The 27,500-nt window shown below is 37.6% G+C and overlaps 1 protein-coding gene across 1 annotated transcript in view; it reads left to right on the top strand.

Moving 5' to 3' along the window:
- LOC122797720 (CUB and sushi domain-containing protein 3) overlaps positions 1–27,500 on the top strand; it is a 5,249,173-nt gene that overhangs the window by 2,523,599 nt on the left and 2,698,074 nt on the right. The window contains exons 16-18 of the mRNA XM_044066251.1: positions 1,293–1,431; positions 17,569–17,756; positions 22,673–22,861. Coding sequence (XP_043922186.1) covers positions 1,293–1,431; positions 17,569–17,756; positions 22,673–22,861 — 516 coding nt within the window. The remainder of the gene's footprint in view (positions 1–1,292; positions 1,432–17,568; positions 17,757–22,672; positions 22,862–27,500) is intronic.

Raw genomic sequence — 27,500 nt, 5'->3', positions numbered from 1 at the left:
ACACACACATGCACACACAGTCTAATTATCAAGTGGTATACACACACACACACATACACACACACAGACACACATAAATGCATATGAGTCTCACAAAAGGCACCAAGGCAAAAATCTTATACTCAAATAACAGTGGAGATAGTTAATATATTGCAAAATGTCTATGCTATACTTTGCCAGAGTGCTTCTTGAATCTGTAGCATGGCTTTGATATTTGATTAAGTTAAGCTATAGCACATAGAATATATACACATCGATATAGCAGTTAACCAGAGAAGCATAACTCATGACAGATAAATAACTCTTGGCCAAAAGAGCTGTGCTCTGACCCTAGAAAATTTAAGTGAGCAGTTCCTGCATTATAGGCACTAAACTAAGTAGCTTTTCTAATAAGAGGGCTTCTGAAAAAAATGTTTTAGTCACAATTGTTCTATGTCTACTTTGTGATCATTTGTGAGTAGAGGAATATTTACTTTAAAGTACATAAATATAATATGTCCCATTTGTTGTAAGTAATATTTCTGCAAAGCTAGCCAAGTTGTGGTAAAAAAAAAGATGAAATACAATGTATGTATATAACTTGGACTAAATATTAATACTACCTCCTGAAAATTAGGAATTATCCCAAAATCTTTTTTCAGCGACATCACTTCAGGTAAATGAAGTTACAGCCAGTATTATACTGGTAAAGAGCACACAACCTACGAGTCATGTGGGTATTCAACTAAGTTATAGTTTTTGTGTCGAGGTAAGGAATATTTGTGTCTACATATCTGTGAGAGCAAATATCTGAAGATGCAGTCTTTCCAGTACCTAGTTTGTAAGATTCATCACTTGATAAGACTTGAGAACTTTTCAGGAAATATAATTTGACATCTAGATGCTACCAGTTAAAAGTGAAAACTTAAATGTAGATGAAGTACCAGCTTCCTTCATGATACAAAATTTGTGGTGTATCATGCATTTGGACAAATAAGATATTATACATATTACTTTAATGAGAATGTGGTATCTGCCATTATATAACCACATCTCACCATGTCATTTAAATGCGATATGAAATACAGCTGCATAGAAATATGCAGTGTCCTGACATCATCTATATCCCTACAGAGACACACATGAAAGTTTTGATATGTCAATATGCATTATATTTATGTAAATATGCAAACACATATGAACATCTACAGTAGCAGTACCTTCATGTAAAAAACATTTATTTTAGTAATGATTTATTTTTTCCTACCAGTGTGCAGCAAACTCATGACTGTCTTGCAATTGTATTCTTTTAGCACCATGCGGTGGCCACATCTCTGCTCCTACTGGGGTTATACTCTCTCCAGGCTGGCCAGGGTATTACAAAGATTCACTGAATTGTGAGTGGGTGATTGAAGCTGAAGATGGACACTCCATCAAAATTGTGTTTGAAAGGTAACAGCTTAATCTTTTTCTTCCTCAGTTTTAATTGATGTGTACAGTAGAAAACTGAAGAAATATGTAATCTGATCATTCACTAAACCTTGTTATATCATTCTGGGAAAGAATATTAATTCATTGTTACATTGCACATTTTATCATTCCACTTCCCATGAAAGTTGATTAATTTGTGAGTCAGTGCATATGGGATTGCATAATTTTATATATATATATATATATATATATATATATATATACATATATATATATATATATATATATATATACATATATATATATATATATATATATATATATATATATATATATATATACATACATACATACATATAGGTGTGTGTGTGTGTGTGTGTGTGTGTGTGTGTGTGTGTGTGTGTATAGATATATAGCTATAGATATAGATATATATATGTATGTTTGTATGTCTCTCTCTATATGCTTGTGTGTGTGTGAGAACCTGCACTTGCGACAATAATTTCAAATCATATTTAATGGTTTATATGTGTTTTCCAATGAAATAATATTTTGGTATTTTCTGCCTTTTGCTTTGGATATGTTGTTACTAGTTTCATGTAATGCATTGTTTCAAAAAACAAATGACTTCCCCGGGGTTGCATTCTGAAGGTTAATGGTTTGCTCACTGTTGCATGATACTACAGCTGAATGACAACTATAAATTGGGCAAAGACTTCTGTTCTGTGACCAGAAGTAAATGTTCACAGTGCCAGAAGTAAATGTTCACAGTGCCATATGACTAGAAATATTGTTGACTATCTTCTGCACATCTTATTACTGAAATGGTGCCTTGTTATATTATATGTTTGATAATGTTACATCTAATTTCAAATTATTTTACAACAAATAATTGTGTCACGCATAATCACAAGACTTGTTAATATTGTAACATAAGGTGTTGTGATACAAGTTATTAGTAACGTATCACTCACTCCTGTTGTAAGATAAAACTTAACAGCTCAGTAATTAGTATTCTGCTAAAACAATGTTGTCTTTGAAAGGTCAGTCACTGAGGGATAAAGCTCTGACTGTAGCTCAGGTGACTTAGATTCAGTTAGCAGCTTGGGCTTCTGAGGTGCTGACAGGGTAGGGCAGGTGAGACCATCCTGCTAGGATGAGATGTGGTGCATGCACAGACACGATAAGCAGCCTAAGCTCTCTGCACAGGTAGGGAGCCAACTTCAGAGTGCTTTTCAAAGGGTAAATGCGATGGCTTGCAGATATCAGCTCATTTTGGAAGTGAGATAAAAATCGGTAATGTCAGCCCATTATATATCCCACACACAGGGTGTTAGGAACACATGCTAGGAGTGAGAAGTTAGGGCAGAAAACTGAAGCAATGTGGCACAACACTAGGCATCTTGAATTTCCTCACATGCCCAGAATATGGGTCAGACTAAGTGTGGGGGAATTAGGGGAAGCCTGGAAGACCAGCGAACAAGTAGAGGCACTGGTTACAGATGATAGCTAGCTGTGGGTTGGTAAAAATATTGTCATCCATGGTTTGCATCCGGTAAGGTTAAGTACTGGCAGCAATAATTTCTTAAGGTAACTGATGGCTTGTACAATCTGTTTTGATTAGCATACCAGCTTTGAGCATTTGAGATGTATACATTTTATGTACAGTGGTAAAACTCATTGGAATGCATGTTTATGTGCTGTACTGTCACCACTAGAGTGATAGGTTGATAAAAAACTTGAACTGAATGTCTCCGTCACTCATGACTATGGGGAATGGATTGGAAGGGAGATCAATTCTAATGGCAGTTTACTGTGGTCTGATAAACCTAACCTTATAAATTATACCCACACTGAAGAGGCATTTGCATACTAATTTCCTTTTTAACCAAAACCTAACTAACAACCCTGATTTCTACTCAAAATTTCAAAATTATACCTTTTATGGCACTTTTTTTAGTTTAAAGAGATGTATTGAGAAAAAACTGTGAACACCAGGAAACATTTCAGTATATTTCCATATTCTTAAGCTTACCTGGATCAGACAATGTTCTCAGGAAAAAAATGAAATCATTCACAGAATTCTTAAGAACAAATTTCAGTGTGCTATGTAATGAATGTCACATTGGAGATGACTTAATCACTAAAAGAGCAGGAAGATTTCATTTTATAGGTCATGCATTATGTGATGAGAAATGGCAATTAATATATATTTTTTGTTTGTTCTCTTCAAATATTAACTCAGATAAGCAGTACAGAAATTTGTGCAGGAATGTTTCCTTAGCAACCAGTTAAATCAGAGCAGTGGAGAGTTTGTACAGGATTTTTTTTTCTGAAGCTGGCTGTCTTTGACATAATCTTAACACTTAGACATGACCGAGGAGGAGACATTGCTGTACAGATTGAACTAGTTACTTCAAAGCCTTTGGCTGTCAAATGGTAATTATAGGAATGCATAATTTGGAAATTGCACTGCAGTAATCGCAGATGTCTGTGGCCCAGTCCCAGGAATTATTGCGGCCTGATCAGAGAGGCCCTGCAGCGTATACGTTGTTTTACTCCTTCTGTTTACAGCAGCTGGAATTGCAGCATACTGTAGATGCAATCAGCCAGATGCATGTGCATTATGTTTGGTGAATTGTGAATTATGAAGGGGATTTTTAAAGTACAAGCTTCCATTTATGGGGTGCTTTTCACTTCTTTCTAATAAAGTGAAAGGAGGGAAATGTGTTCTTTGTGGACTATTCAGTCTAGTGTTGTCCTTCTTAAAGAATTAAAGTTAAGGTTTATAAGAGAGACATAGCATTTTTTTTTGCTGTATTGTATAATATGGTCTTTGCATCTTTCTAAACTGAGAAGAACAAACAATTTAAGCCACTACAGAATTTCTCCCTTAACCACCTATTAGCTGGGTCAGACTTCAGATATCACTTTCCAAAATACTTGTAGACTGTCTCCTTCTTTTCCACTGCCTTTGCCAAGTTTCATCTTCTAGTTAGGACAGCATAGTAATAAATGATGCATTGAAGTAAATCTGTACATATAGCCCTGTATCCTTATCTAGTATTCTTGTAACATATCTTCATCTAGTTACCATTCACTTGTGTACAGCACTTCACTGTTCCAGTTGCCTACCTGCATAAGTCCTGCATGGATGGAGCTGTATATCACCAATCTCTTTGATATTCAACAACAAACTTCCTGTGATACTTATTTTCTTAATGTTGCCCTCTTCAGTCCTTTTTTTTCCAGACAAGTCTGACAATTATATGTGATTATGTTATATACTTCTCCCTCATTCTCAGTACGTGACCATTCATATATTTGACATTCTTGCAGCGCTTCTTTGTTTAACACTGTACGAATCTTTGGATGATCTATGTTGTATTTTATTACATGATTCTACTGGTTGTCTTAGAATTAGGCTTTGCCTACTGGATTCAAAATGGTTGCTGCTTTGGATGATACAGAAACAGCAGAGTGATCCAACAGAAGCAGGCTGGGCCCATAACCCAGAGGGCACTGGAACCAAACCATTCTCTTCTATACAAAAGGGGAGGAAGCTTTTAACACTAGTCCGATTTATCGGGCTGTTTGTACAGAGGATTAAGGCTGTGAGCTGCAGTTCCTTTGGTTCAGTGTTTGATTCTCTCAGCCCTCATTTACCTACTGTGTGACCTTGAACAATTCACTTAATCAGCCATTGTGTTTGGATCACCCCTAAGAAGTGACTGTGTGCCAGTGGGCATACCAGATTAACAAATGGTAATATTATTCCCCTCCACTTTGGTATGTATTGCTGTAACATAAAAGCTGATATCAAAGGATTTTGGATAACCACATTTGTTTATGGTTACAAACTGTAGATGATTATGAAATGTTTTTCTAATGCTCAAATTTTCCAGCAGGACCTCAACCAAACAAATGTTTGGTGTATAAATCATGGTCTTATGCATAATGATTCATGTTTTCATTAACCCATTCTATATTAGGATATTCACCAATAAAGCAATCAAATAAATAAATAAATAAATTATAACTAACAAACAACAAAGCAAAAACACTAGAAAACCTTTGCTAAACAAAACAAAATAAATAAATAAATTAAATAAATAAATATATAAATAACAGACTGTTCACTTAACTTTCTAATTCTGAATAATGTTCAGACTTGTCATCCACAACAGACTCTGGGACATTACACCTTGAAATGTTCCTCTTACAATGCAGGCATTTTCAAAGCAGCAGTTTTCATTTTCAGTATGACTCTGTTATATATCCATCAGACTCTCAGCAGATGCGCGCCAATTATGCCATAGACTAACCAAGGAAAAGTGAATCAGTGCAGTCTAGTCGTAAAAGCATCCTGGTTTATAAGGCCATATGAATAAAAATACCATGAATCATAGGTATGAGTGCTCACAGGACCCAGTGTACTAGCAAGCATCGACTACCATATGCCACGCACTGCAGAGCAGCAAAATAATAAATGTATTGATCCCTGGTTCCAGAGCCCCAGTGTAAGGGATAAGTAAGTAAGTATCAGAAAACCATGACATAGAAAATATGGGGAAATAAGAGTGGTAATCATCCCTTTTCTCCCCCTATTGGTGAGTGATCACAAAAATAGGAAAATGTGAGAGAAGGAAAAATATAAAATTGTGTAACAGAAAGTGCACATATTAGGGAATGAAAAAAAATGTGAAGTGGGTATAGAAAAAGGCAAGATGAAGGAATTGTTTAGACAGATTTGAAATTGTGAAAAAACAAGTAATCTGAAAAGATATGTGTGTGTACATATATATATATATATATATATATATATATATATATATATATATATATATATATATATATATATGCGTATGCCACAACACATGTAATCCAAACCTAGTAAATAACTAAGGCTTTTAGACACTCTTGTAGAATAATGAGTTTTTTTCATGCCAGTGACTTAAAAACTAGTGCCAGTATTATCAAAGTCGCAAAGTGGTAGAAAAACACTTTAGTGTTTGGACAACTGGCTGGTGTATACTAACTGTGATGGTTCTGAACCTTCACGTGTTTTCAATTACTGCAGTAGCCACCTCATCTATGAACTATGTCTGGGGACACTGAAATTACATTTTACCACAATAATGTACTGAGTGAGTCGATGTTAAAAATGAGTAACACAGTGCAATGAGCAGTATGTGTAGCTCTGCAAACTGAACCTGTACACCCCTGTAGAAAGTGTCGGAAAATACATGCACCAGGTTAGTATCAGACCAGTCTGCACTCAAGCAATGATCTGTCTGCACCGGTAATGAATTGTCATAGGATCAAAGAAAGTTACTAGGCTATTGGCCCTGAGGCCCTTACAAGCCTAGCCAAGTATTTAGCCCATGTTCCAACAAGTTAGCATCCTATGCCACTGTCCAGCAGGGACTTAGGTGGAAACCTAGGAGTGTATTTTCTGTTCCCCATCCAATTATCCAGGTAGCACTTAAAAAAGTTTAATGAGGTAATGCTTTACATGAAGAGGATGTCTATTCCACAAAATGTGGAGTCTCTGGGACACAAATCTGTCCTGCCAACAAGTCCTATTGATGTCACAGACCAGGTTGAAGCCTTGCCTGCAGGTTACTCGAGTGGAGCTTGACTTGCAGATATGCAGCAGTCCCATCAAGGCAGGGTCTGAGATTGCTTTGTATGCCAGACAGAGGTCACCTCTGAGGAGCCTGTATGAAACTGAGTAGAGGGACAGGGCTTTTAGCCTATCTGAGTAGGGTAGGTGTTTGAGGCCCTGGATTCTTCTGGTGAGGAACCTCTGTAGTATCTCCAGCTGCTGCATGTGCTTTGTGAGGTACATGCTGAAGGGGGCATTTTACTCAATAATTGGCCTTATAAGGGAAGAATACAGGTATTTTATGACCTCTTTCTCCCTGGAAGAGATACCCTTACTTATGAGGTCGGCCATGCAGAAAGCTTTCTGTAAAATGGAAGCAACATGGTAGTCAAAAGTCAGGTTGCTATCAACCTGGGTGCCCAAATCCCTCATTACTGATTATGTACTTAGGATGTTATTTTTAATATGATAATATGTGGGGACGTTACTCTCCCCAACGGGGATGATGATGCATTTTTTGGCATTCAGCTTGACGCTATGTTTCTGGCACCAGCCATTTGTTTGGGTGAGACCCTCTTGGAGGACATCCACATCACTTGCGGAATTGATGACTGCACCCAGCTTGCAGTCATCTGCAGACTTGGTCAGCCATAGCCACCTTGTTTTGGCCTGCACCTCAGAGAAGTATATCCCGAATAACAGAGGGCCCAAGACCTATCCCTGGGGTATGCCACTTGTTACAGATCTACTGCTTGAGGTGGCTTTCCCTATTTTGATTAGGTGGGTTCTATCAGTGAGCCAGTTTGCTACCCATCTGGTAACATATGGATTGATGCCTAGTTGAGACAGTTTATCTACTATGTTCTAGTGGGGAATAATGTCAATGGCTTTGGCCAGGTCAAGGTAGGGGGTGTGCACCATCTTTCCCTCATCCATGGCTTTGTTGACTGTCTCAAAGAAGTCAACCAGATTTAACAGACATGAACTCCCCTTGACAAAGCCAAATTGTGTGGGGTCGAGTGTTTGAAGGTTGCCAATGTCCCTGTTAATGAGGTCCATAGTAATCCATTTCATGACCTTGCAGATCAGGTTAGTTAGGCTGATGGGTCTATAATTTCCTGGATTGGTGGACGCTCCACCTTTGTATAAATGGATGAGAGTGGCTGTCCTGCACTCAGCTGGGACAAAGCTGGTACTCAGCCTTTGGTTGTATAGGGTGCCTAATGGTGCTGCAAGTTCATGCCCGAGTTCATGTAGGATGCCGCCTGGGATGTTATTGGGTCCCATGGAGGCTGATTTATTGATGGGGGGACAGAGGGGACAAGTTTTTGCTAAATCTGTCAGTCAGTAGATTGGCTATATCCACAGCATTTGTGTATGTGGTGTCCTTGACCAAAGGTTCTGAACAGATCTGCATGCTTCCTTTGAGACTGAGGACATATGAGAAGAAGGCCTTATAATTGCCTCTAGTAGATGTGGCCAAGTTGGACTCGAAGTTTGCTTTAGAGGATTTCACTAGTGCTCTTATTTGCTTGTTTAGGAGAGATTACTTCCAATTAGGTGCCTGCTCCTTCTTCATCTTAGACAACAATAAAGTTTATTTATTGCAGATGTCTACCAGACAGGTTTACTCTTCCTTATGGAGGATGATTTTGTCCTGTCATGTATTCCTGATTCCAGTCATCCATATAAATGCTCGTATAGTACTTTGTGTAGATTTGGACATTAGTGCTAGTTCCTACAGTGGGGGAGGGGACTGTGATACTGTTTATACCATCCCTCAGGAGGTTGTAATCAGCTTTGGAGAAGTTTTTTGTTTGACCCTAGCTAGAGGGGGATCAGGGGAGATGGTGACTTTGAAAGTGACTGCTTAATGGTCGGATCTTACCAGGGAGGATGATATCGTAGGGGTGCTGCAGTGGTTACTCATGTTGGTTAATACCAAATCCAAGATATTATCACCTCTTGTGGGGGTATCGACTAGCTGTTCCACGGCATTTGCATTGATAAAATCAAGGAATCTCTGGGCATTTGTGTTCTGGCATGAGCAGTTTTTCCGATCTATGACTGGGTAATTAAAGTCATCCAGGATCAGGGTAAAGAGTTGAATCTTGATAGATTTGAAGAGGTCCAGATAGGTGGAGTAGGCATCTTGAGTCAAATTTGTGGGCCTGTAATTTGAATAGGGTCTTGTCAATGGTTAACTGCACTTGAATTGTCTCCTGTGCATCATACTGCTTGACCAGCCTGGAGGTGTGTTTGTCTTTAAAAATTATTGAAACTCCACCTCCTTTGGCTTTGCTGCCCACATTTTGGGGTCTGACTGTAAGATAGGATGAGTAATCAGGTAAGGCTGGGGTTCTTGCCCCAGCTTTGAACCAGGTTTCTGTGACTGTTCAAATGTCAGCATCTTCCAAGGTTAGGAATGCATGCAATGAGTGCAATTTCATGTTTAGAATCCTAGCATTTAGCAGCATGATCTTTAATTTGCATTTTGTTGAGACTTTTATGTTGGTAGTATCGACCTCATGACTTTTCCTAAAAAAGGAACTATGGGGGAGGCAAGGGCCTTTGTCAGAAGCCTGAAGCCCAAGTGAGACAGATGCAGGCCATCTCTAGCAAAGCATCATGGTCTGTCGAGCATATCTTCCAGGCTGTCAGGCTCTGAATCCCCCTGGAATGACACCAGAAATTAAGCCAATTGTTAGTCAACCATTTTCTGTTTGTATTGCAGCATCCTTCTGGTTGACTGTAGAATGCTGCTTAAGGCTAGGGGCATACCTGCCTTGGGCACATATTCAGTGAGCTCAATCATGTCTCTCTTCATATAGTCCAGGGAGGTACGTCTCATATTGTTGAGAGATTTGAGTGCGTGTGTGATATGGCAGATACTGGCACCTGACAAACAACTAACTGTGACTTTCTCCTTATCCAGCCTGGTGAGAGGCACATCTGTGTGTCTCACAATGGAGTCTGTATTGACTAATATATTGGGTTTATGGTTAGGCTTTAGTGGTTGTGAGACATTGGTGTGTAGGCTATGCATGGTATGTGGTGTGGAAGGTTGTGGAGTTCTCATGTGTTTTTGCCTCTGAGGTCTCCTTTGTTTGGGTTTGTTTTTGTTGAGAACCTCTTCATATGTGGGTGTGCATTGTTTAGTTGTGGGTGGTGTCTGAGGTGTAGTGATTGTGCTGACAACCTTTTCAGTGCCAGATATACTGGCTTACGAGGGAAAGAACCTAGACTCTAGCTTCTTTATGTAATTGCATCTCTCACAAATTGTGTTCCTAGGTGGTAGTAGTAGATGGTTGTTCATGTACATGAGGCAGTTGCTACACTGTCTCAGGATGCCCATATCAAACAGTCTGGCAGGAGAAACCATAGGAAATTGTCCATCCATATTTGTCAGAATCTGAGGGAGAGTGGCCAGGGAGAGTGAAGGGGTAGGTGTACAGCCCAAGTGTTAAAACCAAAACTAAGAGGCTTAGAATATCACTTAAAATTTAAACAGGCTAAAAACAAGCAGCAATATATTCAACAGAGAAGATGCAATTGAACACTTTAGTGAACAAGTAGCAGAAAAAACAAGATGAAGTGATAGAGCAGAAGGAGGAAACACAAATACTGCAAAAAAAGCTGAATAAAGTTGGTTGGCCTTCCCAAATGTTCTCTCTCTATTAGGTAAAATGAGCTAATGACACTGGACTGGGAGGAGTGCCTCAGATCAAATGTACACTAGGGGCAGGCAACTGCAAAGCAACCAAGTGTAAGAACAAGACACCATTAGGGAGGGATGGTGGGAAACTATGCCACAGCTGCTAGCTACACTATTTTAGGCAGCAGACAATAAAAAAGTACTATAAAAGGTTAGAATAAACAAAAAGTGGCAAAAAAAAAACAGGGCACTTATTGTTATATATCAGAGATCAGAGTTGTGGTCAGTGCCCCTCCACCGTTCATCTTAGTGTAAATAAACAGAATTCCTCTCAAAGGCAGAGCCTAAATACCAACAGGTACAACCTGAAACAACTTTAAAAACTCGGAAGGACCAATGAGTGCTTACTCCAAGCCCTAGACTAGCCAGCCTTTACCAGCCAGCAAACAATCAACACAATCCTCTCACTAAAGTGAAGAAAGGCTTCTACTAATTCAAGATGGCCTGGGACCTGTGCTCAGAACAAATAACCACTGCAACAAACAAACAGGCCCAGAGACAGCAAATCTGAACTGGGACTATGCTACAGGTACTAGCTGCGCTATTTTAGGCAGAAAACACTACAGAAATGTTTATTACAGCAGAAAAACTGCAGTGAGACACTAAGTGAAATTTATAAACAGATAAAAAAGCAAGGAGACTCTAGAGAATGATTTTAACTGCAAACAAATCAGTTATGATACACTCCTTGGCAGGACATCAGAACAAACAAACAGATGCTTAACAAATGGAGAAAATTTCCAGTTAATAATTTTACACAGTGAAACTAGCTAAAACGCTTTACAAATAATGTAGCAATAACAAAAGTGATTTAAGAGCCTCTGTAAGGCAGACAATTTCAGCACAATAGTGCAGTTTAGTTTATAGCAATAAAATACGGTAAAAAATAGGCAGCAGATGATAACAAAATGCTATAAATTGTTAGAATAAACAATAATTAGTAAAAATAAGCAAAAAAAAATGGGTACTTATTGTTATATATCACAGATCACAGTTGTGGTAAGTGCCCCTCCTCCATTCAGCTCAGTGTGAATAAAACCTCTGTCAAAGTAGTTCAGATTTTAAAACTCCTTTATTTTCATTGCAGATAATCTCTTAAACTTCTAAAAATGTCAGCTGGATTATATCAATACTGAAGAATATTTCAAATATATTTGGTTTGAACAATGACTTCTTGACATCTACTCAGTATGACACTGAGCACGGGGTGTGCTACTGAGTAACTCTTTCTGACTTTGGTTGGAATAAACTAATCAGAGCTTAATTTTTTGTCAGCAATAATTCAAATGTCTTTTATTTCATGGATTAGTTTTAGTAGATGTCATTACTTTTGTAATTTAATATATACTTTCCCCCAACTTATATAATTGTACAGTTAGTAAAACTGAGAGTGAGACTGCTGCTAAAATAAACAAAATAAATTGACTTTGTTGAAGTATTTTAACATTTTCAGTGTGCATTCTTACATTGCCTAGTCTTAAATCATTAATATATTTGTCTAATCCAAGTTTGTAACCTGTAAATACATCTGAGAAAAGAAATAGAGCCAAAAAAGAGAGGTCCCAAAACTGAGCCCAAAGAAACTACACTGGACAATTAAGTAGGCTTGAAAATGTAACCCAGTCTTCTTGTTATTTGAGTTTTTCCTTTCATCCATATATCTGTCCATTAAATGTATCTATTAAGACACTGAGCTTAGTAAGTTTACCTGTAATATCTTTTTGAGAAATAGTATTTAAGCTGTCGTCATTCTGACTGATAATATCAAAGGTCTCTTCATCAGCTAAGTCTACATCATGTGCTGTTTGTCCTAAATTTAGTTCCAGACTTAATTCGTCAAAAAATCTTAAAGGACATTAATGACAGAGGACCCTTCCTTACCAAGACATTATATATTATATATAAGGTAATCTGTGTCGTTTAGGATCAACTCAGATACTAATCACTTTATAAGTTTGCAAGGGAATAAAGTGAGGTTAATCAGTATGTAATTGCTTGGGTTTCATGTAATATTTCCCTTATATACTGGTCTTAATAACTGTTTCCCACTCTGACAGAACTCATCTAGTTGCTATATATTTGGCAGGAAGAATTTGTAGGGGTTTCATTGGGTTATTAATTATATTATGTTGGAAAATGCTAAATATTTTGCTAGATTTCATGAAGCAGGTGTTCTTATATTTTAATGCAATGGTTGACATATCTCCTATTTCATGTGGAAGGTTATCCTTACTGGACAGCTATGTATTTTTTTATCATGTGTACCATTTGAAAGGTTAGGATTGTTATTCCTCATGTGTCCCCATGACACCTCATTCCACAACTTTTTTACAGTTTTAAAATCCTAACACCCCCACATGTTATTATGGTCCAACCTCATTTCTAGTAGATAAGGTATATGGTGACATATATGAGGGCTTGCTAGGCCTTCCCATGTGGGTATGCATCTACTTGGATATGTCCAATGACACCTACAATGTGAGCATGACATGCCATATACTGCATGAGGAGCACTTCTTCCCACCTCATTCCTAGTAATAAGGTACGTGGTGACTTATGTGAGGCCCTGCTAGGGATGTAGGTATGCACCTTCCTGGGTATGTCCAATGACACCTCCAATGCGAGCATGACATGTCATATGCTGCATGAGGAACACTTCTTCCCAACTAAGTGCCACCACTGTAATGGTTTGGATCTCTTCCCTCCCTCCCACCAGGACGGACAAGGTGATGATCACATCTGCTCTCCTCTGCCCAGCTCCTCCACTCACAAAGATGCTAGGCAAACTCAGGTCATCTAGATAGTAGTCAGGACTTCATCTCTCCAGAGCACAGAACCAGGCTGTAGGATACTTGTTTTCCATTTCTCCTTTAAAGCATCTCTCCAGAGCACAGAGCCAGGCTGTAGGATTCTTGTTTTCCATTTCTCCTTTAAAGCATCTCTCTAGAGCACAGAACCAGGCTGTAGGATACTTGTTTTCCATTTCTCCTTTAAAGACAGATAAGAATTGCTTTGAAACCACTTAAACATTAAACTTTTTAATAGGAACATGACTCTGGCTGTCACTGGAAGCCTGATAAGTGTTGCTTATTGTCCAGCACCTCTGATTTCTATATTCTGGGAAGGATGAAGAAGTTGTAATATTTTATTTTCTCTTACTTGCTTTATTGTGGCATTTATTGTGAATATTGGCAAAGTCTACTCTAATCATGCAATGACTGCATTAATTGTTATCGCCTACTTTGTTTCTCTAGCAACTGTGTATAAAAAATGTAGATGCATTCTAGTTGAATGAGACTATATCTAACATATGCTTGTTATTCACTATCTGAATTTTCTGTTTTTCACATAGATGGTAAAGTCTTTTAGGACAATGTGAGAAAATCTCCAGGTGGAATGTTTTGCACCAGATTTTTGTGGTCTGTTGTATAAAAGGCACATTTCAGACATATAAATATTGCACCTGTTAGTAACCCTTAGCCCAGATTTGAGAAGCCTAAATCAGTTAAGGAATAAGTGGCAGCAATAGTGCTAAATATGAAATGGATACCATGTTGTTTGTGTGTCCGAATCCCAGATTGTTCTACAAGTATCCGGACTTGGTTGCAAACTATTTTTTTCTAATACTTGTTACATTTGATATTGGACAATTTACTTTTAGTGATAAAGGGAAAAGGACTTTTCAAGGCATCACACTGAGGACAAGTAGAAACCTGAGCTAAAGTCACAATGGCCATAGGTAAAACCCATTAGTATACTATTGGCCACTGTCCAGTATATATTTAAATTGTTTCTTCTAGGGAAATATTGCAAACTGGAAACAGTTATCAAATCCCATTCTGATATTCAAATTCTCCAGAAATAACTAAAACAAACAAATGCTTTGTAATTAAATCATAAGCTTACCCTCAGTGCCAATGAATGAAGTACCGTTTTTTTGGTAAACCTAACATCTCAGCTGATTTTTGTGTAGATACATTCCTCTTAAATTTGATACATTCATCAGACACCTGGGTACATATGCTGCTAACAGTCTCTCCTTTCAACACATCTCTGTGGTAAAATGTCTGCCTTACACAAATTGTATTTTGTGGTATCTTCTCACTGTCCAAAGAAGCTATACTCCCAAATTATTCATCCCCTATTAAGCTCATCATATGATTATTTTGCAGTCTCACTAATTACATAAACAAGTTGACAGGAGTCAACACTTACTCCAAAAAAAGAGAGACCTCAGATCTCAGTGCCGTATTTACTCTGATGTAGTAAAAACCATATCTCTAAACACATTGTCATACAGACTGTTGAGACATGATCTCTGCTTAGCTTTCCATGCTTTGCATGATCCACCACTGTTTGAACACCTTCACCTAAACAGAACCTTCTAGTGACTTAAGCCTATGCTACCATAGCAACAACACCAGATGGTATGAAAAATTTGCAATCCAAAGTATCTTCCATTTCTGAAACAGGCTGCTTGTGCCTATCAAACAGTGTGCTTCCCTAGCAACCTGTAAAACCAGTCTGGATGACAGAATGACTGACTGCAAATTTTCACTTGGGATACATGGATAAAGTCTTCTTAATAAGGAGATTGTTAGTCACCCTTCAATAGTGAGTGATGTATCTAAACTTCTTGACAATCGTCTTCTTTACTACAGGCTTAGTAAGCACCTATGAATATGGTTCTTCACTGACTTGTGCTACTGTTTTCCCTTTCCTCTGTGCAGTTTTGTCTTTATGCATTTTCACTATCTGACACTCTTAAAAGTATTTGGCAGTGGTGATTTTAGTATTCATTTCCATCCAGAACATCATCTCCTATAATCTTGTCCAGTCACTTTCATATGTTGTTGATGCAAAAACCCCATGCGATTCATGCATCACAATACAGTTACAAACAGGAAGAGCTTATAAAATCCACTCTGTGTGATATGTAAGTTGGAAAGAGCAAGAGATAGAAAATGTATTTTCAGTGTAGAAAACTAAACCATTTGTCTTGGTAGAATGACTACGGCTTCCAGCTGCAATATGTATACTAACTAAATACACAAAGGTAGATTAGAAATAAATAGCTTATGGTGGGCAAGTTGTGATATCAATGACAAACTGATTGCTGCATATGCATACTGATTTAAGAAACTCCCTTCCATTTGTGGCCAGAGACACATCACTCAAACATAAATAAATGTCTGATGGTTATCTAGCTGGTGACATAGGAGTTATGATAAAATCTGTTCTGTACAGTCAAGACTGGAGCAATGATTTCTGCCACCACATGTGGTAGAAGGGACATAAGTTGTGTACAGCATTATGTGATGCCGTACTGTGTTGCATAAGTATCTCACTGGGGAGTATTATGAATTACTGACTGGACTATGAAATGGGTAGACTTTTATAAGCTGCATTATGTATATTCAAAATGCAGTGCACACCTCTATTGTACACCTGCTATGAACATGTAGCTATAGACAAATACTGAACAAACTCTTTTATTAATGTAATCAGGTAAATAAATTACACATTTCTTATTTAATTTCTTTTGATAGTATAATGCAAAACTTCGCACTTTGTTATTAAAATTTATATCCAGTAGCTGTAGTTTTGTACTGGGGGAACAAATATTCACTGTAATCTTCAGAAAATGCATTTAAGAATCTACTACAAGTGTTCATGTGTCATTAGCTTGCAACACATTTCCCTGTTTGTTTGTGTCTTTCGGCTTTTCCTGGTTAGGGGTTGCCACAGCGGAACTCCAGTCTGCTAATGATTGGCACAATCTTCAACGATGGTACGCCCATTCATGCATGTCTCCACACAGAAGACGCTCTAGCTGAGAATCGAACCGGACAGCGTCTTACTGTGAGGCGACAATGCTACCGCAGCACCATCACCGCAGTATCAACACATTTCCCTGTTGCCACTCAGAAATCTCCCACCACCGCAGTTCATGACCACTACCAGTAAGTTAACTATCCCTGTAAGAAATCTGAACCTAACCCTAAAAACAACTCATCATCATTCCCTAAACCAAAAATCTACTTCTTCTCCCCTCCCTAACCCTAACTCTCTGATCACCTACACTCACTACACAAACCTAAAATCCCACACTACTCTTATCTCTCCTGATGTTCCCTAAAACAAAAATACCCTTTCCCTCCATAATCCTAGCCTTGTGCTAACTACCAATTGCTCAGTAATGTAATGTCCCCCTCCCTTAACCTAAAGTCCCCTTCCCCTCCCTGAAATGAAAGACCCATTCCCCCTCCTAAAATCTAAATTCCCCCTCCCTCAACCCCTTCCCTAAGACTAAAGTCCCCCCTCCACTTTTCCAATTACCATTTATGCACCAAGACCTTATGTTCACAATTGTTCCTGCATCTGCATCTCTAAACTTACATTCAAGTTTGAATAGCTGCTGGGCCAAGTGGACAGATAAGAAACAGAATTCAAGCAACTGGGGCTCAAGTGGTTAAGGCAGAACCTGCAGTTATTGTGACAGATATATCTGGATCAAATTACTAGTAATGATTTCAGGATATCTGTTAAGAAAAGCTTTATTTTATGATGCAGTAAGTTTGGAAAAGGTGGAAAGAGAAGATTTCATCTAGTAAAACAGATTTGCAACCAAAGATTTTTCACAGCAGGAGATAAAGAATGTTATGTCTGCTTTACTACGTATGACTTGATAGGTTGGTAACCATAAGTTAAGACAGGGCATAAATATGAGACTTGAAACGTGCCCAGTAACAGTGTGCAACTTTACTATTAGGGAATAGAAATGACTTTTCTTTTTTACTGCCATTTGCTATTAATTCCATTCTTTCTGTTGTAGGTTTCAGACAGAGTTAAATTATGATGTATTGGAGATTCATGATGGACCTAGTTTATTATCACCTCTTCTTGGATCATACAACGGAACACAAGTGCCACAGTTTCTCTTCAGTAGCAGCAATTACCTTTATCTTCTCTTCACCACTGATAGCAGTCGATCAAACAGTGGATTTAAACTTCACTATGAAAGTAAGCAGTTTTTGATTTAAAATAATCGTACTGTTTACCATTATATGTCAATTCTGCTGCATTTCATTTCAAAGTTTCTTTTTAAGAATGTAGTAGGCACTGTCCATTCTTCTTGTTTTTGCTCTCCATGATTTGAAAAATAGTAAGTTATTTATTATTTTATTTAACATCTGTTTACCCAGATTGTCCAACTGGACACCAGGTGTCCTTTTTCAGCAGAGTCCTGGGGAGAAAAGCTCCACAAGTTACAGAGTAATTTAGTATAAAATAGTTAATAAAGTTTAACAATGTTTATCTATAGTTTAAAAAAATATTTCACAGTGGTTTAAAAACATGATACGTTGTTTATTGGAAAATTGATCTCAAACATTATAGGGGAGCATAAGTGCAGTATATATACAATCAACGTCATAGAAATAAAAGTATGCTAGATATTTACACTGTGTAGAATCTGCATGGAGTAGAGTATAAGACAATGGAGATGTATTATATGTTGGTGGCTATGGGTAATAGGCTGGAAGAGGTGTGTTCAGGGAGGGTCATTGCAGTTACATAGATGTTTTCATAAAGGTGTGATTCAATTATTTTTTTTAATGTGGTAGTGTAGTTTTGTAGCCTGAGGTGTGGGGGTAGGGTGTTCCATATTTTTGTACCTTCACAAGGGAATAGATATTCCCCTGCACTGTTTTTACATGGAATGACTTATACTAGGGCTTTGTTACTGTATTGTAGTTCCCTCTTGGTACTATGAAAGTTTAATAGGCCTGTTAGGGCAGGGTTTTTTTTTTCAGGGTGGTACAGTATTTGATGGGCTAAATTGAGTTGGTGATAGTGAAGTAGGTTTGGAAATTCTAACCAGTGTAGCATATGCAGGGATTGGCAGTGTGACACAATGATTTAGCATTGGTTGCAAACCTAGCTATTTTGTTGTAACATGTTGAAAGTTTATTAAGGTCAGTTTTATTTAGATTTGTTAATACTGGGGACACATTGAGAAGAATTGTTAGGAGATGAGTTCTGGTTATAACAGTTCTGGATTCAGAGGTTAGAAATTTATTGCAATGATAGAGGCAGCCTACCTTTTGTGGACTTTGCAGATGGTTAGGGATATGTGCTTATTGTATTTAATTTGTGGTCAATTGTAAGTCCTAGTAGTTTGGCCTCAGAGACAGGGGTTATGAGGGTCTTATTGGCTAAGAGAATGGAGAAGGTTGAGTCAATAGTCTTTGTTGGGTTGAATAGCATTAGTTGTGTTTTTTGGGGGTTTAGTATTAGCTGTGAGTTTTTTAGCCAGTTTTCTATTCCTGAGAAGGATTCTTAGGATATGGATTGTAGCAGATGGATTTTGTGTGCACTGCAGATGAGGGTAGTGTCATCTGTGCATTGGATAATGTCAGGTTTTGTAGTTGCTAAATGGAGTTGGTTTATGAAGACATTGAATAGAAGGGGGCCAAGTATGAAGCCTTGAGGTATGCCACATTTGATTGGGAGTGAGGATAGGGAGTTGTGCAATTTGACAGATTGAGAGCGGTTGCCTAGGTAGCTACTGAACCATTGCAATGTAACATTATCAAGGCTGAGTCTGGAGAGGGAGGATAGTAGATTATTGATCAATCTTAATCGTAATAAAAGTACTGATCTTTACATGTGTTATAAGTAGTTGCACATGTTTATACAGTCTCCTTATATTCATAATGTTGTAATCCAAAGCAAGTCCAGTAAGCTCAATTGTAGCAGGTGACTTGAACTGATTGAATTAAATATAGATATACATGCAAACACATATATATATATATATATATATATATATATATATATATATATATATATATATATATATTATTTATATATCTATAGCTATATATATATATATATATATATATATATATATACAAAAGCTAATAAAAAGATCAAAAATCATCACATTCCAAGTACCAACTTTTTTCCAGTGTGAGATTGAGGTATAGTGGGGTTTGGGGAATTTACTCGTTCCCCACTGTAATGCAGTCTTGGAGTTTGTATATGTAATTAGCAAGAGGTGTGCTTTCCCCCTCTCCTGCAAAAAGAATGTTTAAACTTTTTTGTTTGTTTTTTTGATTGGCTGGTGATCAATCAGCTGTGTTGGATCGGTTACTTTTCAGTACTGTGAGTCATGCACTCATGTAGATATATATACATATATATATATATATATATATATATATATATATATATATATATATATATATATCATCATCATCTTCTTTTGGCTGTTCCTGTTAGGGGTCGCCACAGCGGATCAACTCTTTCCATTTCTTTCTGCCTTCTGCATCTTGCTATGTCACACCAACCACCTGCATGTCCTCTCTCACCACATCCATAAACCTTATCTTAGGAATCCCTCTTTTCCTGTTACCTGGTAGCTTCATCCTTAGCATCTATTTCCCAGTATACTCAGCATCCCTTCTCAGCACATGTCCAAACCAACGTAATCTTGCCTCTCTGGCTTTGTCTCCAAACCTTCCAACCTGAGCTGACCCTCTATTATACATATTCCTAATCCTGTCCACCCTCATCACACCCACTGCAAATCTTAACATCTTTAACTCTGCCAAGTCAAGCTCTGACTCCTGCCTTTTTGTCAATGCCACTGTCTCCAACCCATATAACACAACTGGTCTCACTACCCTCTTGTAGACTTTCCCTTTCACTCTTACTGGTACTCGTCTATTGCAAAGCACTCCTGACACTCTTCTCCACCCACTCCATTCTGCCTGTACTCTCTTCCTCACCTCTCTTCCAAACTCACCATTACTCTGAACTATTGACCCAAGTATTTAAACGTATCCACTTTCGCCACCTCTACTCCGATCCTCACCATTCCTCTATCCTTCCTTTCATTCACACACACATATTCTGTCTTAGTCCTGCTGACCTTCATTCCTCTTTTCTCTAGAGCATATCTCCATCTCTCCAGGGTCTCCTCCACCTGTTCCCTACTCTCACTACAGGTCACAATGTTATCTGCAAACATCATAGTCCATGGGGACTCCTGTCTGATCTCGTCTGCCAACCTGTTTATCACCATTGTAAATAAGAAAGGGCTCAGAGCTGATCCTTGATGTAATCCCACCTCCACCTTAAACACATCCATCACTCCGACCGCAGACCTCACCGCTGTCACACTACCCTCATACATATCCTGTACCACTCTTACATACACTCCCGACTTCCTCATGCAATACCACAATTCCTCTCTAGGCACTCTGTCATATGTTTTCTCTAAGTCTACAAAAACACAATGCAATTCCTTCTGACCTTCTCTGTATTTCTCCATCAACACTCTCAGAGCAAACATCGCATCTGTAGTGCTCTTTCCCGGCATGAAACCATACTGCTGATCACTAATCATCACGTCCCTTCTTAACCTAGCTTCCACTACTCTTTCCCATAACTTCATGCTGTGACTGATCAGTTTACTCCCTCTGCAGTTACTACACCTCTGCGCATCACCCTTATTCTTAAAAATCAGTACCAAAACACTTTTTCTCCATTCCTCAGGCATCCTCTCACTTTCCAAAATTTCATTAAACAATCTGGTTAAAAATTCCACTGTCATTTCACCTAAACACGTCCATGCTTCCACAGGTATGTCATCTGGACCAACAGCCTTTCCATTCTTCATCCTCTTCATGGCTATCCTTACTTCCTCCTTTCTAATCCATTGCACTTTATGATTCACTATCCCCACATCATCCAACCTTCTCTCCCTCTCATTCTCTTCATTCATAAACCCCTCAAATTACTCTTTCCATCTGCTCAACACACTCTCCTCACTTGTGAGTATGTTTCCCTCATTATCCTTTATCACCCTTACCTGCTGCACATCTTTTCTAGCTCGGTCCCTCTGTCTAGCCAATTCTTTTCTCCCAATATATATATTTGCATGTATATATATATTGATATATATATATATATATATATATATATATATATATATATATATAAGTATATATATATATATATATATATATATATATATATATATATGTATGTATGTATATACACATATACAACATATGCATATGAAGATATATATATATATATATATATATATATATATATATATAGATATGTATGTATGTATATACACATATATAAAAAAATAGATATAGATATAGATGTATATATATAGATATATAGATATATATATCTGGGTCCTCTTCACATGGTCGACATTTCATAAAGTCAAAGACCATATGGTTGAGACCAAATTATCGACATTTGAAACATTGACCATGCGGAATGGGCATCTCCGTACAGTTTGAAACGGAAAGATTTCCATCTTCCGCACTGTAGTGCGATCTCAAATTTGGTATATTTAAGTTCCAGAGGGTGGGGGGTGGAGCTCCCTGCTAGCAATATGAAAGTAAGTGATTGTTGTGTTTTTTTTTTTTTTTTACATGGTCGACATTTCAAAAATTGATCATATGGTCTCGGCCATATGATGTTCGATTTTATGAAATGTTGACCATGTAAAGTACACCCATATACATATACACACACACATATATATATATATATATATATATATATATATATATATATATATATATATATATATGTATACACTGTATATAATGTGCATATATATATATATATATATATATATATATATATATAGGTATATTTATAGATACATGGATATGGAAATATGTACTAAAAATATGAGCATCTTGTTGTATGAGATAAACATTTACTTTCCTTATGGTGCATACTAAACATGTTTATGTTTGATAAATAAAAATGACAAAGTAAGCATTATAAAGTTATTTTTTTATATTCTAAAACCTAGGTGTTCAACCATAAAAAAATATATATTGTTGACGTATCTTGCATGTCTAAAACTGCTGACATGCTTTTATGTAATTTTGCAGGTGTCACAGTAGATTCATATTCATGCTTAGATCCTGGAATTCCAGTTCATGGACGTCGCTATGGTCATGATTTTTCCATTGGTTCCACAGTTTCATTCAGCTGCGAGTCTGGTTATAGGTTAAGTCATGAAGAACCACTGTTGTGTGAAAAAAATCACTGGTGGAGTCATCCACTACCAACATGTGATGGTAAGGACACTTTAAGACTTATTATGGAAGTCATTTTAACAATACTTTAAAAATGTTCTAACTCTACAAATACGTAATGAAAATACAAATAGAACATACAAATGGTTTTGAAATCATTGAGGCATTTACTTCTGACAATGGTCCCATTTATTAATTGTTGCTTATTAATTAAATGGTCAGTATTTGTTTTTCTTTCCTTGACAGACATGTTATACAGTTTCAATCAAGGCTGAGTTCATCACTAATGGCTCTCAATGTCAAAGTAATAAAACAAATGAAAACATGCCAAAAATATGTCAGTTACTGTTATCTGATAGACTGCTTGACATTTTCAAAGCAAGCTTAAAAAGGGGGGGGTGATAAATTAGACATTATACTACATCTTCCCTCAGACAGTTCTGATAAACAGCTTTCTGTTTTCTATCAACATTTGTTTAACCATAGCTTGTTTGATTTCAACAGTTAATATTTCACTATAAGTCCGTTTTCCCACTTACCCCCCCTGCAGTGCAAAGATGGAATTGGTATATAGGTTTACCAACAAAATGTTGACCACCACATTGTCGAACCTCTTCCGTGAAATATGAACATTGACAAGTGAAAAATTCAAACACCGATATTGTGAACTGAAAAATCTCGCTCCAGTTTTGAACCATGTTAGCATGTGTTTTTAGGTGTGGAGCAGTCAGATATGTCACCCTTTGGTTTTATTTCAGCAGTCTGAAATTTTGGCGGCATGGATTTTGCGGAAATGTTTTGATGATATGCACATTTCACTATGTGTTTTGATAGTAAACCGGGTTATATGATTTAGGAGGCTGTATTGCTCCAAGCCACCTACATTGAGGTGGCAGTGCGGCTTTTCCCCTTGCAAAAATAATGGCAATTTGTTTTTGTGTGTGTTGGTGTATGTGTACAGTTGTGTTTTTGTTTGTGGTGTTTTAGTCTGTCTGTGTGGTCTTGAGTGATTATATGCAGGGTATTTATGTTAGCATGTTTGAACGTGTGATCTGTATAATACAGTACATGTTAAGATTAGTTTATTTTTTTTTCTGATTGCTAGTATTGAAATCATCATTGCATTATAAAATTATATATATATATATTTATATATATATATATATATATATATATATATATATTTATATAGAAAGATAGATATGTGCATGTTTATATACATATCCACAAACCCATTTCCTATTTTTGCAAATGGGGTTAGGGTGTCAAATCAACAGTGAAAATCTGAAAACCATCTACAGTCAGTGTTCACACTGCTGGGTATATATATATATATATATATATATATATATATATATATATATATATATGTTTTGTCAGATGGATAGATAAATATGTTTGTATATACACACACCACATTCAAAAAAGGGATTGTAGAAGTACAAAGGAAATGGATTAAATATGATGCTCTGTCTGATATATCTTCTTCAGACAGTGTAATGCAAAAAGAAGGATAGTACAAATGCAAATGAGAATTTTATTTATGTTTATGTGTGAGTGTGTAAGCATGTAGGAGTAAATCCTGTCTATTTTTGTGTTAGTTGCTGTAAACTGAGACTTTATTTCACAGTAACAATTTTGGGTAGTATAACACACACACACACACACACACACACACACACACACACACACACACACACACACACACATAAACACACACACACGCACACACACACACACACACACACACACACACACACACACACACACACACACACACACACACATATTTCATATCAAGAAACATTTAATACTATTTCCAGTGCATGACTTAGTATTTTCACCTGCCTGTCTTGTGTAGGACAGTCCCTGCTTAGGCAGTGGTTGCAGTGCAAAAATACATAAAAAATGGTGAATGTCCTGATATTTAGGGCAAAACTATTAATTTTTGTTTTCTTTAATAGTTGTATAAAACTATTGTTTATATCTTAAACTTCTTAGTATAGTATAAAGGAGCAGAAAGAACTCAAATTTTACAACAGAACCAAGATGCTATCCCCAAAAAAAGGAAGCCAATCTGGTGATCCCCTGCCATAAACAAATGCTACAACAGAAGAAAGAAACTGTTGCAAAAAAAGAGTAAAATCCCATGTCTGGAAGAACTCGCTGGTCAGCCTCAGTAAGAAGCTGAGATCCCTCATAAAATCCTCCAAAGCTAGTTATGAAAACAAAATCGCCACTGATTCTAAAGACAACCACAAAGCATTCTATAGCGATGTCAAGAATCTCAATGGCAACACTCAAATCTGCTCTGAGTTACAGCACAATGGCACTAAATATACAGAACCAACTGATATTGCTAACATCCTGGCAGATAGGTTCAGTGCTAACTTTACCCCCCCCTCACCCCCTAAATGGCCCATCCCTATACCAGAAGAATGCAAAGTTTCTGTAATCACTGCTGCACAGGTAAAAACCACACTCTCCAAAGCCAAGGACACAGCATTTATGGGACCTGACAACATCTCAGGCTGCGTTCTACATGAACTACTGTATGAACTTGCACCCCACCCAAGCACCATGTTCAATCATAGCCTCAACTCATGCTTTGAGCCCACTGAATGGCACACAGTGACGGTTATCCCACTTCACAAGGGGGAGTCACCAAAGACCCCGGGAACTACTGCCCCCATTAGCCTAACGAGCCTGATCTGCAAGGCCATGGAACATATCATCATGGATTTTATAAACAAAGACATTGGTTATCTCCAAACTCTGGACCCCATCCAGTTCGGGTTAGTAAAAGGCAGATCATGTCTCCTAAACCTGATAGACTTCTTTGAAGCAGTCACCGAAGCCATAGACGAGGGTAAGATGGTTCAAACAGCCTATCTAGATCTCGCCAAGGCTTTTACACCATCCCCCACTCTGGAATTTTAGATAAACTCACTAAACTAGGTATATGACAGATGGGTTGCCAACGGGCTCACTTGCAGAACCCACACTGTGAAAGTAGCAGACTCCAAATCCTACTTCAGACCAGTGACAAGTGGATTACCACAGGGTTCAGTCCAGGGTCCTCTCTTGTTTGGTATCTACTTTTCTAAAGTACAGGCTAAAACAGAAGGTCTGGCTAATGAAGTTTACAGATGACTGCAAACTAGGAGCCATAACTGAAACTCCTAACAATGTGGACATCCTACAAAAGGGCCGCACTGAGACAGATGCCTGGTGTCAAAGCCATGGTCTCAAGCTCAATGCCAGTAAGTGCATTGTCATTCCCTTTGATAAAAACTCTGTACCCATGAGCTACCACATAGGTAGTAGTCTACTTAACACTGAAAGTGTGATAAGACACCTTGGGACACAGGTGGACAGTAGTCTCTCCTTTGATAATCACATCACCACAGTAGTGAGGAAATCCTTCTACGTGGCACACCTCATCACAAAAGGTTTCTCATCCAGGAAAAAAAAGAGGTCATTGTTCCCCTCTACTCATCACTCATTAGACCCATTATAGAGTACAATGCCCCTTTTAGTATGTACCTCACAAGACATCTACAACAACTGGAAAGGCCGCTGAAATACCTCACAAAGAAGATTACTGCCCTCCAACAGATGCCCTATGCAGACCGTCTTAAAAAACTCCAGCTGTACTCCATCGCATATCGACTACTCAGAGGTGATCTCTGCATAACATATAAATCTATGTCAAACCCAGAACTGTTGGACATGCTCCACTTAAAGAAATCCCAATCCCTCCGAGCTACACACTCTAGGGATATATAACTTGTTACCACAATAAACAGATCATGCTGGAGGGATAGATTCCTGTCCCAGAGACTTCCCATACTCTGGAAAAAACTTCCTATCTATATCAAACAAAGCTCCTCATTAGCACTCTTCAAGAAAAATCTTGATGACTGGATGGGAAATAGGAAATTCACCTCCGGGATCACCTCTGTGGCTCTGCACGACAGGGACACAGGAAAATAATTTTCTTGGGTGGCGAAAGCCGGGGTACTTTTTTGGCTAGGCTTGTATAGGCCCTAAGGCCGATAACCTAGTACCTACCTATGAACCTATGAACAGTAAGTCTTTATTTTGAAAAAGAAATGGGCAAGCCCTGTCCACTGGTTGTGGGTATGGTTAATCATGTAAAATCTCTTATTTTCATTCAAAATGTCCCACTTCAGGCCTCTAAATAGGTGACACCCTTAGCTTGAATCAGAATGATATATTTTTTTTTATTATTTTTGTTTTCTGTTGGTGAGTTTCTAAATAGTGTTCAAGTAGCATATTTTGTTTCACATACTATATCATCATTTTTATATACTATACAGCAACAGTATAATATACTTTCACCTACAAGAGTAGTGAAGTGTGGTATAGATATGCTTTATTTGTATAATTATAGCTCACAAAAAGTAACCTTTGCAGAGTAACCACATTTTATCCATTCATCATTCATTCAATTATTCGTTTTCCAGTTATCTGCTTAACACAGTTCAGGAATGTGCAGAATCTAGAAACTATCCTAGTAGTCAGTATATGTAAAGCCACATACACACACACACACACACACACACACACACACACACACACACACACACACACACACACAACACCTATCTGTGAGCAATGTGGAGGAACATCAGTGTACCTACTACTTATTATTGTA

This window comes from Protopterus annectens, chromosome 3.part1, assembly GCF_019279795.1.
Source record: "Protopterus annectens isolate FY-2018-M chromosome 3.part1, PAN1.0, whole genome shotgun sequence".
Lineage (NCBI taxonomy): Eukaryota > Metazoa > Chordata > Ceratodontiformes > Protopteridae > Protopterus > Protopterus annectens.
This window is presented reverse-complemented; position numbering and strand designations above follow the sequence as displayed.